The 20,421-nt window shown below is 40.8% G+C and overlaps 1 protein-coding gene across 1 annotated transcript; it reads left to right on the top strand.

Annotated features, from left to right (window-relative positions):
• Positions 1–859: 859 nt before the first annotated feature.
• Positions 860–2,341, top strand: kcns3a (potassium voltage-gated channel, delayed-rectifier, subfamily S, member 3a). The gene has a single exon (XM_076299811.1). The coding sequence runs from the start codon at positions 860–862 to the stop codon at positions 2,339–2,341; it is 1,482 nt and encodes a 493-aa protein (XP_076155926.1).
• The last annotated feature ends 18,080 nt before the right edge of the window (positions 2,342–20,421 follow it).

Genomic DNA, 20,421 nt, shown 5'->3' with positions numbered 1-20,421 from the left:
TAACACGCGCTCTGGCTCACTCAAAGCGCTTCCAGCATCTCGACCGGGACAGTTTGCTGCGGGACATGGAGAGGACAAATCCTTCGCGACTGGACCCGTGCCATTATCTGTCAAAGCAAGAGAACCACAAAAAATGGAAACAACACTACATTCTGTAAAGTGACGGCAGCGAAGAGCGGATTGCTTTCTAATGCTGACAACTTTTTCTTGCACTTTCACTAGGTAATTATCTGTAGGCTTCAGCTGTTTTAAAGATAAACATAAATTTGTGTCTGATATTGACCATCATTTTACAAATGTCTTGTTCATCTTAATATTTTTCTTAATTTCCATCAATGTATTAATATTGCCTGTATTAGCAAATACTTAAAACATTTTCAGTATTTTATTTATTTAGATGGTTTGCTTTTCCTTGATGCTTTTATTGAGTAGGCTATTTATTCTCTGTAAGGTGTAAGTGTGCTTGTCTTTGTAGGCTATGGCTTCAAACAGATAACCTCTCTGATTGTGTAGAAGTTGCAAAGCTAATCTTATGACAATCCTACAAACAATTTAATATAGCTCAGTGTAAATTAATTTCGCCATCTGTAATGCTGGCAATATTTTTGTAATGGAAAGGCATCCCATTCAACCACTGCTAAAAGATAAAAGATTAATGAAAGTTAGTTACAGTGGAATCCTTTTTTTATAAGAGCTTTGGATGGATGCGGTGCAGCTTTATTGACCTTTTGTCTGACTGGTGATAATAAAAGTCTCAAGTAACTCAATAATGCTCTCTGTTGTAGGAAATGGTGTCTGAATACCAAGCAGCATAATTGAATCAAACCACCACTCTTCCATTTGGTGGCAAAGACTCACCATGGTGTATGGGCAGATTCTTCACAGATGGGGCCCAGAAGATGGCTTCATCAACCTGAATGTTGGTGGCTACAAGCAGAAAGTGTCGCGCCGCCTTCTGCTCTGCTTTCCCAACACCCGCCTTGGACGTCTCCTCTTCTGCCACTCGGAAGAGGCCATCTTGGAGCTATGCGACGACTACGGCGCAGCCGAACGCGAGTACTATTTCGACCGCAACCCGCGCTTCTTCCTCTACGTCCTCAACTTTTACAACACGGGGAAGATCCACCTGATGGAAGAGCTGTGTGTCTTCTCCTTCAGCCAGGAGCTGGAGTACTGGGGCATCAAAGAGCTCCACCTGGACACCTGCTGCAGCAACAAGTTCCAGGAGCAAAAGGAGTGCGTCGAGTCCGGCGACTGGGACCGCAGGAGCGACGACCAGCAGCAAAACCAGATGGAGGGCAGCATCGACTCCTCCATGGAGGAGCTGTCCGCTCTGGACAAGGACATTGAGAAATTCGAGGGCACGTGGTGCGCGGAACGCCGCAAGTACATCTGGCTGCTTCTGGAGAACCCTGGGTTCTCGCCTGCAGCGAAGGTGATTGCTGTGGCCTCTCTGAGTGTGGTGCTCACCTCCATTGTGGCCATGTGCGTGCACAGCATGCCTGAGTACCAACAGGTAGACGCCAACGATAAAGAGATCGAAGACCCCGTGCTGGCTATCTTCGAGATCGTGTGCATCATCTGCTTCTCGTTCGAGTTCATCATCCGCATGCTGGTGACCCCGTGCCTGCGCAAGTTCTGCTGCAACACGCTCAACATCATCGACTTTGTCTCCATCATCCCGTTCTACGCCACGCTGGCCTTTGACCCCGTGGAGGAGGAGAACGAGGAGCTGGAGAACGTGGGGAAGGTGGTGCAGGTGCTGCGGCTCATGCGCATCTTCCGCATCCTCAAGCTGGCGCGCCACTCGGTGGGCCTGCGCTCCCTGGGCGCCACCCTGCGCCACAGCTACCACGAGGTGGGCCTCCTGCTGCTCTTCCTCTCCGTGGGCATCTCCATCTTCTCCGTGCTCATCTACTTTGTGGAGAAGGAGGATGAGGAGTCGGAGCTGCAGAGCATACCCGTGGGCTGGTGGTGGGCCACTATCAGCATGACCACCGTGGGCTACGGAGACACATACCCCGTCACGCTCGCTGGGAAGCTGATCGGCACACTTTGCATCGTCTGTGGTCTCCTGGTGGTGGCCCTCCCCATCACCATCATCTTTAACAAATTCTCAAAGTACTATCAGAGACAGAAGGCGGTGGATGCCAACCAAGGCAATAATGAGATTAAGGTTCTTGACCCGAGCCTGCTGCACTTCCATGTTAATAACCTCTACTCACAAAATAGGCATTCTTTGGTGGCCAGTCTGTCCTCTAGAAGTAGCATTGGGAGTGGCGACGATGCCACAGATGCTTCCAGCCTTCAAGAGGTGGAGACAGTTTATCCTGCGGAATGAGTGCAGACATCTGACAGAAGACAGCCCTCTGCACCAGAGTGAACAGGGAACAGAGACAAGACATAGATGATAAAATAAACAACAAGCACTTTCAGTAACTCAGGGCTCTATTCATTTGGTGCACTGACAGTGGTGGTAATACCGGTCACATATAGCCGGCTTATTACAGACTTCTCTTCACTTACTACTAGTAGCACCGGTTATATGAAGGTCACTGCTGTCAGGTCAAGAAACAAAATAATTTTTTAAAGCAAAGACCTTAGTCAGTTAGTCATTCATTATGTAAGCTTGGGAGGAAATCAATTCAGATGTTTCTTAGAAAACAACATCAGATCTTTGACATGTAATGGCATGTTATTACATTTGTCTTAAACTTAAACACTGCCTTTGTAATCGATGATTGCATGTGTTATTAAAAGGCTAAGGGTACACTCTTAAAACAAATGTGTTGTCCCTATGAACACAGAGATGTGTTAAAAAACAACGCAAGTTGTGTTATTTTCAACACATTGTTTTAAGAGTGTAGAATGTGCATAATTGTTCAGCATGCCAGTGGTAATGAGCGTACTGTCTGAGTAAAACAGATTCATTCAAACATCTGCACTAGATTGTACAGTGATGCAGCAGAATTTTGCTCAGCAGAGTTTATCTTCAATTTGAATAAAAACTTCTAAATCAACATATTCAAAAGAATGGATGTCATTTCAGCCTGTGAGGGAAGTCCTTAAAAGGGCATCAGACATTGTTAATAGAGAGAATGTGTTCACATTCAAAGGTAGAATGCCATAAACTGCTTAAGTGACATTTCAATGTGATGGACAACTGAAAATCCACTTAATCGCCAGGATCTATACGCTTTTCAGAAAGGTAGTTATGCCATAATGTTATTATGCCAATGCCAATAAAAATGACAAAAAAACAACCATGATTTGGAAAATCGACCAGTAAAGATGACTTAACATATGTTTATTATAACAAAAGTGAGTGTAATTGGCCTATTGTGTTGATGTCATGCTGATAGGGTGTATCAATAAAAGAGAAGCGGGAGATGCTTTCCCCAACAGCCCCTCTCTTCTGCCTGTCAGCCTAATGCACTTGCTGTTTATCTGATTTCCCACAGCGGCACAGGGCAGGCAGAATCATTTCTGGCGTGCATTGAGATGTGTACATCGGATCGATGAGAGGGGGAGGGGCTGTGTGCTGGGGATGTCATCTTAGACATCACAGGCTGGACAGGAGTGCCCTCTCAGCACTGCCCGTGAGCGTCTGCTGATGGCCTCTGAAGGTTTTGAGGAATTACAGTGCAGTGTTATCACTGTGTTATCACTGTGTTTGACTCCACAGCGTTGTCAAGTTTGAGGGTAAATAAGAAATAATTTACACTTAACACAATCGCCACCAATATCAGGCTTGCTGCGATAACTGTTAGGTCTGATTACATTTTGTGCAGTGATGGACGGAGACATTTTTCACTGTCATCCAACCTCTTGGCTATTCATCTTGTGGGTCTTGGAGCACTGTTAAATTAAAGGGGAATGCCAAGATTTTTTCCCTTTAAATAACATGATTTGGGGCTCGTTGCAAGAATCAACAAATTGGAAAGCAAATTGGAAGTGTCACTATTAAAAAACAATAGCTTTGCAGTTTATTGTTGCTAAAAATGGAAATAAGAAACCTATTTTTTCCATCTACATTTAATGTGAAAAAAGTTGTCAGGACAAAATGATATATTAATCATACTGTGTTTTACTCTTAACTTTGCTCTTGATCTCTTGATGTATTTGCATTCCCTGAGCAAGTTTGTTTAACTTACTGAAATTGCTGACAGTCATCCTTTCAGCTAACACATATACCACCAAACATTGTGCGAGCAGGTTGTGTGCTGGAAACGCAGCAGTGCAGGAGAATGATGACCTGTCAGTGAGAGTGAAATCACCCATACATTTACACAGCACTGACATTTAACCACAGCTGCTCAGGTAACGTGCCTGTGAAATGTCCATGAATCCAGGTGTGGCTTACCTTCTCACTCATCCAGAAAATGAGACACATCTGTCAAAGGCTCCTGTTAACCTCAGACAGATTCAGTACCTGCACTGCAGATGCTCTCCCTGTGCTCTGATTATGATAGGAAATGCAGATCAATGATGCAAAGAAATGATTAAATTGAATGTATTGTTATTTTGCCTTTAGAAAATATCTTTGTTTAACATATTGTGTTTAGCGTAGTAGTACTGAATGGTGTTAACACAGTGAAAAAGATTTTGAAGCATGGTATCAGCAAAGCTTACATACTGAGTGAGTGATGAGAGGTGTTCATGTGGTCCTCTTTATTCCTCACAAATAACAGAGTTCATTGATTATGTCTTCTCTGCAAGTGTTTTCTAAGTAGCGCTCCAGTTAATGCTTTTTGATTTTCTCTCACCCGGAGTGACCATCAGTGTTGCCACAGTTACCTTGAAAACGTAATCTGATTACCGATTACTGATTACTCCTTTAAAAAGTAACTTAGTTACTTTACTGATTACTTGATTTTAAAAGTAACTCAGTTAGATTACAAGTTACTTTATTAGTTACTTTCAGCAGCTGCCGACAACACCCCCACCGCCTCAACATAAACATGATAACCGGTTTTGCCAATACTCACTATACTGGAAGTGCATTTTAACAGTAATGCCAACAATGTATAGCAGACATCCCAACCTAACCTACTTAGATACTGAAATTCAGATGTTTGTTTAATAATGTCTAGTCAGTACACCAAATAAGGAAGGCCTATTGATATAAATTGTGATAGTAAAATATGTAGATTTTGTAGTTTGGCCTTTTCATGTAGCCTTGGCAACTAGCCATCTAGTATAGGCCTGAGTAATATGCAAATGAAATTACACTTGTTAAACTCACCTCAACAAGTCTTTTGCAATCATTTAACCCGCCGTGAGCAATGCTAAAGTCACTGTTACAAACAGTGCAGTGTGCAAGACTATCATTATGTTTTACTCTTATGAGATAATTGGGTACACTTTTAGTCTGATGTGAAATGGGTCTTAAATGTTCCTTTTTGAGGGGCACTGACTCTGCCATGACGCTCCTGTTCCTAGATACACTAACTGAACTGATTAATTAAGTTCGGGAGAAAAGAGATATAAGCTAAGCCCACCTACACTGAAAACTGATTGGTTGATTTAGCAAAACATACCATGCTCTCTGTCTTGGATGCGCTTGCAGGCACACACGCGCCACTCCTCTCTCTCTCCCTCTCCGTTGTGTGCACGTTCAGATGCACACGCGATTTGAAGTCCGGTCTGGCTTGCGTGCCCTTGTTCGCTGTAGGTTCCGGGAGATTTTATGTAAGTAATTTGCAGGCGTCAGGATATCAATATGTGGGAGACTCCCAAAACTTCGGGAGACTTGGGATGTCTAGCTAGACAGCACTTTGTCGCCAGCACAGAATGTACAATGTACCTTAATGTTGTCATGTTTAGCTGACACAAACTCAAAATAATGACTGTATAGATAAAATGTGCATCTCTCTCCTCCCTCCATTGTTTACGTTTGTCGCTGCGTGGTTTTACACGTGAGTTGTCCTCATGCTGAAAAGGTTGGCATAGCCTACATGACGTTAATCCCCGAGACAAGAAGAAAGCAAAGAATATATCTTTTTACTAAGGAAAATGTCAAAAATAGTAACGCACAGTGACTTAGATAAGTAACTTTAATCTGATTACTGGTATCACTGGTGACCATCCAAGCAAAACACAGCTCTGTTGTCTGTTGCTTCTACTGTTTGCCAGAAAGCTTTACCACAAACATATATTTGATGACAAAGGTCTGGGTTGCAAACTTTAATGTGCATTGTAAGGCCCCCGCAACCATGGCTTATATGTTGCAATATAGCAATATTCTCACTGATTTTAAGAAAGCTTCCTGAAAGAACATTAGAAACGTTTAGATTTAAAGTCAGAAGTTGAGATGACACCATGAAAAGGGAGAAGATTAAGTTGGTAATTAGGATCTTACCTGTCACTATATGTACACAATCCTATCTTTGTTGTGTGTACACAGTTTCTGATATGAATAGACAATGATTGAACAGATTTATTTTGGTCTGTTAAATCCTCTTTTCAAGGAGACATTGTATTTTTTTTTTTCAAAATGATGATGCACTTTTCTTGACAAGAGGTAACTATTTATAGAGGGCTTTCACAATATCTTTGCAGATTGCTGATGTCAAGAGGTGACATCCACTTCTGATCTGCCCAAAGGATTTTTTCAAAATGGACAATCAGGCTGAAAAGCTTCAGCTGAATACATAAAAACCCTGTTATGTGATTGATTATGTGACAGAACAGTGAGACAGTTCAAATGCTACTTCACCACAGTCCAGCATTCAGTTTGACCTTCCTTGACAATGTTGATGACTGACAAAATGAGAAAAGCCAGGAAATGTTTGAGTATTGAACCATAGCAGTATACTGTAGCCCAGTTGCATGGACAGTTGCTGATGAAGTTCTTGATTTTTGCCCTTCACAGTAACTCCACAGTCACTACTGCCCTTTGTGGTTGAAAATTCTTGTCTGCCCAGTGCCCACTTTTCAAATCAAAGAGGTAAACACATAGTGATGCAGAATCACTAATCAAATTCACAAATAGAGATTTTCTGTATAGACAAGACATGTTTCATCACATCACCTGTTTAGGTTCTATTTTTAAAGTTCACAGTCAAAATGTTTCGCGTTGATTCACATCTTTACGGCCTCGGTCTTCTCTTTGATGTGTCCTCATGGAGAGACACATAGATTTCCTGATGCCCACCCAGTGGTGACTCACTTGAACTGTAACTAGAGTGTTGTGAACTTGCTTGTCACGACAGATTTACTGTCACATAATTTCTGTTTGTGCTTTTATGTCCCTACAGAGCCATCTAGTTATTAAAGAAACCACTGAGTAAGTTAGACATATGGTCTAGAGTTTACTAACTGTATTAAGTCTCACTCTAAAGCATTTCTAAAAGTACAGCTTAAGAAATATAGTACAGGGTACTTTGGCCTGATGCTTTATTTGTTGGTTGTACGGTAAATTTCAGTTGAATCATTTGGGAAAGCTCACACACCATCTTAATGCACTTTTATGAGATCTTTAAAATGGTCTATAAGGATACACTAGCATTAATGTGGAGTCCACATTTTCTAAAGTACTGTAGCTTCTGTCTGTTTTTTTTACCCACTCTGAAGGATGGTTGAAACTGGCAGAATGTTCTTCTGTGAACTGGATGACTACTTTTTCTCCATAATGGCGGCTTGTCTCTTCATCTCAGTTGGATGGACGATTAAAACATGGCAGTGATTCTTTAGACTGGCTGCATGCTCTCATTAAACGAATGCATGACAGAAGCAGCTAAGTATACCACTTTATTCAATTCAACATTCCTTTTAAGTGATCATCATTCTTACACACCTCTTACCATTGTGAGAGAGACTATGATTAAAACTACATTATATCCATATCATTATTTTGGAGCAGGCCATGGCAGACAACTCTGTTGTTCAGAGCTTGGAAAAATAACTGAACTGATTGGTCAGATAAGATCAGAAAGATTTACTGTGTCAGCAGAGCCTGAGATAGCCATCAGAAGGTCTTGAGAGACAAACAAGTCATGTCCTAGAGAGAAAAAGTAATCAATGTTTGATGAAGTGGGCACAGCGATATTTGTGGAGAGATAACAGCCAAAGGTCTCAGGACTACCACAAGTGTGACATTGGCTTGCCCTCACCTGTCTGGTTGGAAAATGTGTGCTCTCCTTCATGGGGGTTTCATGACAGAGATGTTAGTATATTGCCTCCTTTTCAGAGTAAAATGTAAAAAGATGAGCTCTGAAGGATTGATGGACTGATTCTTTTGAATCAGAGATGTTACCATTTTGCTAGAAAAAAATATTTTGTTTGTCATATGAACGTTACTTTTAAGCCTTGAGCTAACAGGTTTGTTGCATGCGGAAGATTAATAAACCAGTGGGTATAAATGCACTGTGAGTGAATAGAACTAGACTTCAGACCGACAATATATTTATTTTCACCCACGCAGAATAAACACATTTAAAAATAAATCTCCATGGAACCAGAGCAGAATTCAAATATGCATTCAAATATTCAATGTTATACAGTGTCTTCACCATCTGCAGTAGAATCTTTTTTTTTAAATTCAGTTTATGGAGGGCCATCACTGTGGTTGTGGTTGGCTATACAAACGAGGCTTCTTGGGCATTGCAGTCCAACTGCATGTGTGGTGCCCCATTAGGAGTTAAAGACTGAGTGATTGCTCCCTAAGCCTTGCTACCTTAACCCTTCAAAACAGTTAGTTTAGCTGAGAGTGTTCTCTCTCTCACAAAACAACAAAATAAGTCGTCATGATTCAGGGTGTGACAGAAACACCAAACCAAACACACGGAAGTACTGAAGCATGGTATCGAATGCAGGCTGTGTGTGTGTGTGTGTGTGTGTGTGTGTGTGTGTGTGTTCCTTTTACATGTGTGTTTAGTGTGAGTTGTTAACTCATTCCTGGGGCTAAGCCATTTCCTTAAATTATATTCATGGTTCATGATCCGACAACTAACTGTATTAGGCTCACGGATGAGGAGGCACGCTTTTATGGTATGGTTGATTTCTTTAAATGACTGATACTAAGATATCTTCCTGCTCCAAACTGTGAGATAAAATGTGAACAGGTGCTCCTGCAATGCCATAGATGTAACAGCAGCCAAATCTGTAGCTGGGGTTGAACCCTAATGCTGTATAATGTCTGTGTTTCTCCTGCATATCAGATTGACATACGAATCAAAAGGGAGGTCACATAAATACTTGTGAGAAAGATTAAGAATGAGGAATAAAAGGTTGAGGATATATATTCTAATTATACATCACAAAACACATTCAATTTCCTTCATGCTCAGTATAAATCTGATACACTATATTTGGTTTCTCTCTGTGTTTTGCTAACATGCATTCCTGAAATTGCGCTGGATTTGATTCTGTAACTGCAAGATAAGAGAGGAGTAGACCTTGCATTTTGCATATTGATTTCTCTGTAGGACTGCCAGCCTCATGCTTTTAGAGGTCTGTGGCAGGCTATGTCTTAGGCTAGTGTGGATAAAGAAATGCAACAAAGAACTCTGCAGTGTCTAACTTGTATCTGTTTGTATCCGGTCTTTTGAGAGATATAAGATTTCATTATGTGTGTGGCAAGCACATTAGCAAAGTGCTTTGCCATTTTATACTGCAGAGCCCCATGTAGACAACTGAGTTGTTCAGAGAGGTTGCATTCATTTAACAATGATTTGTATCCAAAATAGTTTGTTGAAAGCAGGATAAATTCAATTTACAACTACATATTACGTGCGGCATCTGTAATGACAGAAAATATATTTTCTTCACACATAATTTTTCCTGTCAGTGTGGTGATTTGCTTGCCCCTTGGGTGACGTGATGGGCTACATCATGGGTGGAGCAGCTGTCATTCCTGGCCATTATGGATGTGATGATTCATGATGCTGTGAGTTACACTAATGCAAGCAGCATAAGACAGCAGTTTACATGCAAACAAATTTTATACAAGCAATGCAAACAACTTACAACGAATGACTGCAGTGTCATGTCATTACAACATTTGCCTTTCTTTTGGCTTTGCAGTTTCTATCCGAATTCTTTTCTAGTCCAGGCTTCTCGGCACACCTGCTCTCAGAATGTTCTATCTGTCCCTGTTCTCTATCTGTCCCTGTTCTGTATGTCCCTGTTCTGTATGTCCCTGTTCTCTGTATGTCCCTGTTCTGTATGTCCCTGTTCTCTGTATGTGTGATTGATGTCACTGTAATCATGGTGCTCTTGATGATTTAAATCAGCTGTGATCAGCAAATTATGTTTGCCATGATGAGATCAGTTAGGTAGTGCAGAGCCAGGAAAATTTGCAGAGTGAGGTGAAACTCCCATTCCCAAGATTGTCACTTTCCCCTCTCTGGTAACACACCACTATGTACTCTGGGTCTGTCTACTTCGGTGAGAGGTGACTGGGAAAGAAAAGCAAGTTGGCTTTATAAACAAAAATAACTGGATTGCATGATGTGTGCGCTTTTCTGAATAATCCATTTATATTCTGCACCACTCCTACTACACAATCAAACCAGTACCCAAAACCGGCCACAGAAAGAGACATACACATTTGCTGTGAGGTAATGAATGCTGTCAGCTTGTTTGATTCACTGATATAAGCCTAAGTAAAATAGCATTTAAGAATGTACAGGCCAGGCCGGGTTGTTCCATCAGACAATCAAGACATTGATTCATTGCCATGTTACAGCCTCGCGAGTGTGGCTCTGTCTTTGCCCTTAACCTTAATGTGTTGATAAAACAGCCCCTGTTCCACCACAGTGCATATATTTAAATTCCCATCTAACAGTGACATATTTCTGATTATGAAATGTTCTACTTATTCATTGGCATTTTAGTCCTCCTTTTTCCAGCTGACTAAAATATGGCAGCTGAAATGTCAACAATTCCACCATATATAGGCATAGACAATTATCATTGTGAGGTATCTCTGTGTTTTTCTCCATTAACTGCCAGTTACCCTTCTTCAAAGTGTTGTCCTATACTGCCACAGAATGGCGATCATCCCTTGGGAGGAAGCTATGAAATGACAGCAAAAGGAAAAGCCACAGGAGGAAGCTCCCAACACGACAGCAGACGACTAAATCAAAAGCCTCCTGTTCCTTCCTCGCTGACGGAAGGTGGATTTCACATGAAGCGCACCCATAAATCTTAACCTTCAGCGTCTGAAATGCTGACGCCACACAAACGGCCATGGTACAGTAGCTGGAGTCAGCGGAACATTTGCATGTCTCCGCGATGGTTGGTGCAGCTTCATGCAGCAGGGCAAAGTGTGTCATTCCTGAATGTGGTTGAAAGTTTCCCAGAGTGAAAGCAGAGCTGACTCCAGGAGAACACCCCATCTCACAGATCTACTTTAAATGGATGAGAATGAACCATTTGATATGTTTGCAATTTCAGTGCAGTTATTCATAATGTATGCAGCTGGTTGTTGCAAGATGAAAGGCTTTAATCATTGCTGTGTCCCATTTCATTACGTCCATGTTTGTGAGACTGAGAACAGGTGCACAGTATGTGTGGTTAGTTCAGGGAAATTACACACCTCTCTCATTAACGCATAGCATACACTGTTCTTGTTGGCTTAGATGTACCCAAAACTATGTTTGACTCCAAGCCCACACTTAGTATGCATACGTCTCTTGACTGCCAAATTAGATTAGTAGAGAGAGTAGGTGCGCTGATCTTTGCTGGGTGCTGCATCACATAATCAAAAAGACTGTCCATATATTTCTCAGCTTGTCAGCCTATGATGTATTAAAATGATTATATTCAAATTATATGGGCCATACACCTGGGTCCTTTTCTTCACATCCCTAGGTATGAGCTCTCTGTCTATATTTCTTTTTCTGAAAGCCAGTGACAAGCTATCGAGCCAATGAAAGGTATGATTATATTTGTTGGGGTTTCAGTGAGGGTTGGCAAGGTGGATCACTCTTGGATTCCAGTCAACCTCTGAGGCCAGACTAAGACAAGTTGACTCTGTGCAGCCAGCCTGTGTATATCGGACTGTCACGTCTTTATTAAGTGCCTGTTGAAGTGCATTTGGATTCTGAGCTTAACAAGCAGCCCACCGAGGCACTTGATTAAAAACCTGACTAGACTAAGAGTCAGTGGATTACTCATGTCAGAGGAGCAAGGAGATCAAGATTGATTTCTGTAGATTTGCATATGCACACGACATTCACAAACCACTTTGAGTCGTGATGTGCATCAAGAAAAAAAAGTGCCACTGTTGACTATGAGTGCAGGAATATGAGCAGTGTGTATAACTACCTGTGTCATTCTCCACTAGTCTTTAGTCATTGTGTGTGTGTGTGTGTGTCCACTCCTTCACCCAACCAAATAGCAAATTGCTGTGTCTGTGCAGATGAGAAAAACCAGATGAATCCCTCAGAGATGTATGAGATTGATTACATATCCCTTTGGCAGGTGCACTTTTACAAAAACAAATGTTTGTGTGCTGACTGCATTAAGTTATGAGTACTGTTTGTAGTAGACTGTCAGTTCACATATAATTGAGATTAATTAAGACTATGAGACTACAAATGGACCATCTGCAGGTGATTTTACACATTGACCACTGATTGTACAATGGACCAAAATCATAGTTATTACCTCAAATTGGCATTTGCACTTGCAAACACATTACATATCACTCTCTTCTAAAGAGCTGAATGATAAAGAATGACTATCATGATAACGGAAAAACATATTGCTCTAGCTAATATGAATGACGATGTCCACACATAAACTATAATGATAACAACAATGAAGAACGATATCATCTGGGATCACTAAATAAGCTGACAGCTAATCAGAATCCATCAAATCCATCACATTCATCAACACAAAAATATTTTTAAATATATATATGCTCCCAGAGTGTAGCACTAGCTGCCTGGCTGCTCTAGCCATTGGCTGCAGCAACTCGAGCTATAGCACCGATTTCTTCCATTTTTTTGTACTGACAGTACTCAGTCACCTTGAGAAACAGAGATATGTGAAAAAATGCCAGATTTTAAGAATGCTCTCCTTCCTGCTCTTTTCTCCTATCTCAGGTTGAATGAGTAATATGTCACAGGTACTGTATCTGCGCCAGATGTTCAGTTTTTCACTATACTGTAAATGGATTTCCAACTTTCCAAAACTACATTCCCAAAGCTTGAGTTTAAGAACAGGGATGCAAGAACTAACCTAACCTTAAGCTGTTTTTAAATAATAAAAAACACCTCTGACATTATTAACAATTTTGCTAAATTTGGTTTTTAGTAGACAATGCTGTTCCCTTACCTGATGGTGATGTTGTGGGCAAACAACATCAATGTATAGTTTGGGCCTTCTGCCAACATGGCTGCCTTGTCATCACTTTCTGCGGACCATCACTGTCAATGGCTGACACATTCAGAGCACATCTCCACGAACGAGCATCCTGGTGAGTGACAGTAACGCATTGGACCATCTCTCAAAGTTGCTCCTTAACACCTTGAAAGCATAGCTGCAGAAGCATTAAGACCAACATTAAGCACATTTGCAGACTAAATTATAGATTAACTAACAGAGTGCTAAAGCATGGCCACATGTTCACTTCAGTGTGTACACTGTAGCTGTGTGTAGTTTATCATTTATTCTCCTGCTATCTAAGTGGAAGCATGACAACCCACAAAATATTTGAGAAAGTCGATGGCATTTACCTGACATCATAAATTAGTTTATTTCTATTTTGTTTATATTGCACTGCTTCTCCTCTGTCATAATATTATCATGTTTACTGAAATGTTATTGTGCAATTTTGCTGCTGATCAACTAAATAATCATATCAGAATACAGGCGTATAGTGTCTAATATGAAATAGAAAGGCTGAGATCAAATGTGGCATGCACTTCAGCCTGAACTGAATGGTGTAGGCTCAAGATTGAATTAAGTCATGGTCACTGCTCTGCCAATCAATATATATTATTCAGAGAAGAGAAACAGTCTTCAGACCAATTACAATCCACTAATCTGATGCAGTTGCTCAGCATTTCGCCTGCAATGATTGATGCTGATGGAAATTCATAAATTTTATATTGTCATTAGTCAGGGGATATCACATGTCAGATGTTGTTAGTTCACATAAAAATATAACAACGTTGACAGTTGCACCACTCATGGTGCAACTCTAAACAGATTCAAATAGATAGAAAGCATGCAGTAGGCCTATTATTTTGTTATTTAGTTATTTTGTTATAAAGTTATTTAACTTTATTAGCTTAAAATAATTTCCATTACATGTAACATGATTTCCATTACATGTTACATTACATTGCAATAGATACTGATACAAAGCAACCAAACATTAAGACAGAGTACAACCTTTGCATGGCAAAACAAATGAACAGCACACAATGGTATCTTCTGTAACCTTCGTAAAAGGTATTTAATTATAACAGTCAGCAATTAATACTCATGTCCATATTGTCATTCCATCTACTTTCTCTACAACATGAGCCTCCTCCTCATGTGGGACCCATAGAGTGACAGGGCCCTGGCTCCTCTCATACTGGTTGGAATCACTTAAACTGGGTGAAGAGCCTGTGCTGGGGGATGGTGTATGTGCACTGTAATTCACCAATGAAACCAGTAGCCCCTTACCTAGAGAGGGTCAACGTAATCCTATTTATTGGAGGAGAGAGCTATGCAGTCCAAAACTAGCAATAAAATAGATGAAGAACCTCTCGTGTGCAGCTTTGCTGATGAAAGCAGTAGGTTAATGAAAAGTAATTGCCTGGCCACAAACTGACTCCACCAGGGGAAGCAAACAAAGTCAAGTGGCTCAGCGTAATGTGTTCACACAGGCAATAACTGTCAGCCCTAGAACACCAGTATTATTTTCTTATCTGGATCCATTTGGTGTTTGTAATGGGACTGTAAGGAACACACACAGTTTACCCCATCTGTCCTGTTTATACCACAGTGACTGGCTAAATATATTTTAATCAAATTAATGTGTGTCATAGGTAACATGACTCCCAAACATCTAAAGCAAGATATCAATCCAAAGGTCTTAATTTCATGTTTGATGTCCCTTGCAATAATATAACAATAATAAACATTATTTATACAGAACACTTCAAGAGTGAGCTTTACATGGTCAGACACAAAATGGATAAAAAATAGATTTTTGTTATGGTCACCACACTCACCTTAGGTTCAAGACTGCAATGTGACAGCTGGTTCAGCTTTCTGCAGGTTACTTTAAATCAGTGAGCTTCATATTGTTATAATCCAACTGCCCCTTAAGACATTAAACATGACCATGATTTAATATCATCTGAAGTAAACACAACTGTTTGTGTTTCAGCGATGGTTTGCATTGGTGAGCCACTGTGTATACGGACTACCCACAGTGCACTGCCAGCTAAGTGGGAGCTTAAGCTCTGACACCTGGTTTTAAAATACACTGTGTTAACTTTAAAATGGATGGCGTAAACAGTTTACTTTCACAAACAACTCCTTTTTCTGAAGTTCATCATGGTTCCTGTTCATGTGGTTGTCAGATGTTGGTTTAATACAGTATACAATGTGTGCTAGAATCTAAGAGACACCCTGTGGGCCATTTGAGTTATGGCAGCAGGCAGTACTAAGAATAAACAAATAACAACCTAATAAAACTATTATGACCATATATTTTGAGAAACACAACAGCCATGTGCAAGATCTGAGGAATCAGGTTTGACATAAATTGCCAAAGCTGAAGAGTTGTTTCACTCATGGCAAGCATCCTTTACAGGAACAAGGATTTTGATAGACATATTGTGTGCAGCCCTGTGGCTGCTATGAGTGTGTGTCCTTTACCAGGAGGTGAAGAGCTGTGTCTGAAGCTCAATTCGCCTGCTTCAGTTCATGTCCTTAGCACTGTGTCTGTGCCGGTCAGGTCACTTTGCATCTTGTAACTAAGTGGAAGTGAAGCAGAAAAGCTGAATCCAATAGTTGTTTAAGCCGCAGTAGGCAAGAACAGAGTGCTTTCCTAATGGGCATTTTCTGTCCATTCAGCTCTCACCTCTACCAACTTCTTTAATCCTCCCTTTTTCCTTTTGCAGCTCACTGGTACATTTAGTCACTGATCATAGTGTTATTGAAAGAGATGGAAGCCTAGTGTTGCATCACTTACATTAAGACTGAGTGCTCCGTCAAAAATGACTGACTTTTAAGAAGAGAATAACATTATTTCTGTGTGTAGAATGTGTATAATACAATGGTGTTCTACCAGCAGGATTCCCAGTCAACGTTGTATGAGCATAATTATATTGTATGAAGTAATTGAATTGCACATTCAAGTTTCTCTTGAGGAAAGGGACTGACTCATTGTGTTTCTAGGTGTGAAACAACAAGCTTGAAAGTGTCCATTATATAACTAATTGTGTTCCCAAGAAAACTTGAACAAAGATTTGGGAGGTAAAACGTGTTTTTTTCTGCACTGTCATGATAAAAATGATTTTCTCAGTCTTATTTCATACATTGTACAACTGTGTGTGAATGTTACCTTCATTATGTGTAGAGAAGGTTGTTACGGTGTTCTACCAAACACTATTGGTGAGCTTCTTGGGATTTCTCATGGGATCGCATTCTCTCATTTGTATTAATCAATGACAGTCCACAACCTATTGATCACTCTTCAGAGAAAATTAGCGTGCTGGTTTATTAATAGGGGCTTTATAATTGGAAAAGGGATTTTAATTGTTTTTGGTCCGGAGGAAATTATTAGTCAGCTGTATTGGACTCACCTTAGCTATCACTGAAATGTAAACAAATCACTTCTTCTGATAGAGAGCCACCAAGTTGTTATTGCAATTAATGGCTGAGACTTTCTTTTATCATGTATCTCGATACTGACTGACATTTAAACGTTTTTGTGGAGGTCTAATTACACAAGAATGCCAATGATCTGACTGAGGTGAATTTATGGTCTGTGGAAAAGGTATTATAGAGCAGTGCAGGTAGGGATAATAAATCACAACAACTGAAATTGCACTGCAAAGACAGAGGTGCACCACATCATGCAAATTAGTACATTATTTTCGGCACAGATTGCTTCAATCAAGTCTGAGATGTGCTCACAGTATTAGCTGATCAAAGCAAAGTCCTATAGGGGCCAACGTGAGGGAAGGTTGAATTGTTTGACATGAATGCTGAATGGAACAACATGCTTAGTGACTGTGTGAAAAATGTATAGATGAAGGCCTTTATGAAAGCCATAAAGATAAAAAGACAGCTTCTAATGAGCCTGTAAGAGATGTTGACAATGCACCAGTGAGACACCCACAAATGGCAAGACCATTTAGATACACAACTCATCTGACTCACTTTAGGAGGCTATGGCCTAAAATATCTTGTTTTATGTTTAAAACATCTGGTCTCACTTTGCACTGTTTTCTTTTCATTCGGATGCATACAATTCATATTGGCTGATTATTCGGATGCATACAATTCATATTGGCTGATTCATGTATACGCTCTCACTCTCCAGCCTGGGATATTCATATTTTGCAAGCATAGAATCTTGTATTTATATTGATGAATCTTGATTAATTTCTAAATTGTTAATTTAAAAATGTCCTGCAAACTGCACCAATGTTCTGAACTGCACCAAATTTCATTTGTATGATTAACCTGACATCCACTGGGGGTATGCCAAGTTTCGTGGAATTTCATCCATGGGGAGGCATAAAATAAATTAATTTATGTGTACATTTAGTGAAATTTAGTATACCCATTGGCCTGTAGATGGTGGTGTTGAACGAAGGGTTGCTGGTAGAGGATGATGAGGAGAGGAGCTACAAGGCAGGACTGTCTCTCTCACACACACACACATAAACACACACACGCATACACACACATGCCCACACACACACATCCACATGCACAGGCACACACACACACATAAACACACACAGGCACGCACACACTCACACGCACGCACGTACACACTCATGCATGCACACATACTGTACATGCACGCATACACACACATGCATGCACACACACACACATCCACATGTGCAGATACACACGCATGCCACTTACACACATCCACATGTACAAACACACACAAACACACACATAAACACACACACAGGCAAGCACACACTCTCACACATACACACACTCACACGCATGCACACACGCACACACACAGTCACGCACATACAAGCATACACAAAAGTTGCAAGAGTAGGGGATGGAGTAGGAGATGGAGACAAATTGACAAGCGTGATTTATTTTCGCGGAGAGGACTGAGCGGTGGTCATATTTTGTACCACTATGTGGTACATCTAGTTACAGTAATAACATAATATAATTTCAATAAAATATATATGCATATAAAATGATATAAAATATGCATACATCCCGAGTTTGAATGTACAACTACCATGCTGAAAGGGTTGCATCTCAGTCTAATGACTAGGAACATGTACTGAGACGTGTTTGCTTTACCAACAAAGTTCCATGATCATGATTTCCTACATTGGCCACTTGGGAACTAATTATATATCCCTGAAACCCAATCCCAGGAGGAAGAGAAGATCTTCAAATGAGCACTGAAAGAGGACTTCTATATTTTTTTCAGAAATTGAGAGGGAGGTAAAGTGATAGCAGCCCCTCAGCTCACCAGTGAGGTTGCATTTCTTTGGTAAAATGATGACTTAGGCAGCACTGGCAGGGGAGAGCCTGTAACCTGAGGCCAGCCCCCCCGATCCTGACCTCGAGTAACCTAAGCTTTCAGTGGTCAGATGCTTTTTCTATGACTCCCTTCTCTCTGGTCCCCATGAGAAGATGTCCAGCAATGTGCTGTTCTGATTACTGTCCTGCTGAGATTTTCTTTTAGCGAAGAATATGAACTGCATGTGCTGCAGGATACAATAGCTGTAATGCATGCACTGCAATGAAACACAATCTGCCACTGCAAATAAGCAATCAATATTGTGGCTAATTTCATCATTAGCTAGGGAAGTGCTTTAAAAACAATATTCCCTTTACTATAAATTTCTCAAATCACAATTGTTTCCCCCTCCTATGGTTAAAATCAAAAAACAAACTAGTCGAAACAGAGTCTGCCATTGGTTCCTTGACAAGACTTTGCTTTTGAGACTCTTAACCACAATTACAATGTTTGTCAATATGCATACGGCTGCATTCCCTTGAGGCTGCAGGCTTCCTCTTGACGTAAGTACCTTGGCCTTTGGAAAGCTGCTTAAAAAAAGATGTATGTGGCTAAACCTATAGAGCACCAGGGGTAAGGGGAAGTCATCTGTAAAATGGAATGACAAAGTGTTTTGTCAGGTTGCAGGAACTCCTTCACTCTCCACTGGGCTTGTGTGCTGACTGAGCATGGCTATTAAAAATGTATGACCCAAATTACTCACGCTGTCCAAGGATGTGCGTCTCACATGCAGTGTTTAAAGAGGGGAGCGAGTTTTTTTTTAACACCTGGACCTTTAGGTTGTACATGAATTTCCAGCTGGGCTTGTATCATGGATAATTAATCTGCCTTTTATGTACATCCAGGAATCTTATGTGATATGGGACTGTGGTCTAACATAACACAGTGGCTGTAACCACTCAGCTAGGGTATGTGCTGACTCATTGGAAACTGGAGCAATGTGGATAGATCTTATGTGCCTTTACAAGCTAACAGTGCATGTATTTAGCTAAGGGGGGCAGAAGCCCATCAGGGAATTCAAAAAAGTTCATTATTAAAATATATTCAGCAGCAAATCCAATCAGGTAAGGTTTTTTAAAAAGCATACCCTCTTTATCATGTAACATGATATGAGACATTACCCACCTTCCTCCATACTTTGTTATACATGACCTGTTATGGCTGTAGTGTGTCTGTGCGTTGTTCTGCCTTCTTTGTGTCCAGGTCCTGTCTCCTCCTTGATTGCTGGAAATGGAGTTCCTGGTTGGGCTGACTGGACAGGCCTTAAAAGCCCTTACTGTAGATGACATCTGGACAGGGCCACGGGCTCTATGCACATCATTTGCTTTTACCAGCAGATCAACTAGGCTATGGTTATGTTAATACACTGACAGATATGGTTGTTTTCTTCAAAACCTACCTTATCTCATGGTAATGTAGACCGACTTGCGAAAATGTTGTGTCACTCCCTGCTGCGAACAGGAAAAAGGGTGTAAAATGTACATGCCAGCTACATTGCCAACTATGATGGTAAGGTTAACAGAGGCATCACTAGACTTAAGACCTAAGACCCCCCCCCCCCCATCTAGGGGTGTCCGGGGGCATGCTCCCCACCAAAATGTTGCTTTTAAAGGTAAAATGCATCAGTCAGTCTGGTTCACTTTGAGAATAAATCAAAAGGTTACACTTGATTATTTACATGCCGTTGTTGGGTTTGAAAATAGGGCCAACGCCAGGGCCGT

This window comes from Alosa pseudoharengus, unplaced genomic scaffold (assembly GCF_046254945.1).
Source record: "Alosa pseudoharengus isolate Yale_2024_CS ecotype anadromous, Long Island Sound unplaced genomic scaffold, YU_APseudo_1.1 YU_APseudo_1.1_scf_22, whole genome shotgun sequence".
Taxonomy (NCBI): Eukaryota; Metazoa; Chordata; class Actinopteri; order Clupeiformes; family Clupeidae; genus Alosa; species Alosa pseudoharengus.
This window is presented reverse-complemented; position numbering and strand designations above follow the sequence as displayed.

Excerpts from the sequence above, each read along its gene's own strand:
- kcns3a (XM_076299811.1), top strand. The coding sequence starts at position 860 with ATGGTGTATGGGCAGATTCTTCACAGATGGGGCCCAGAAGATGGCTTC.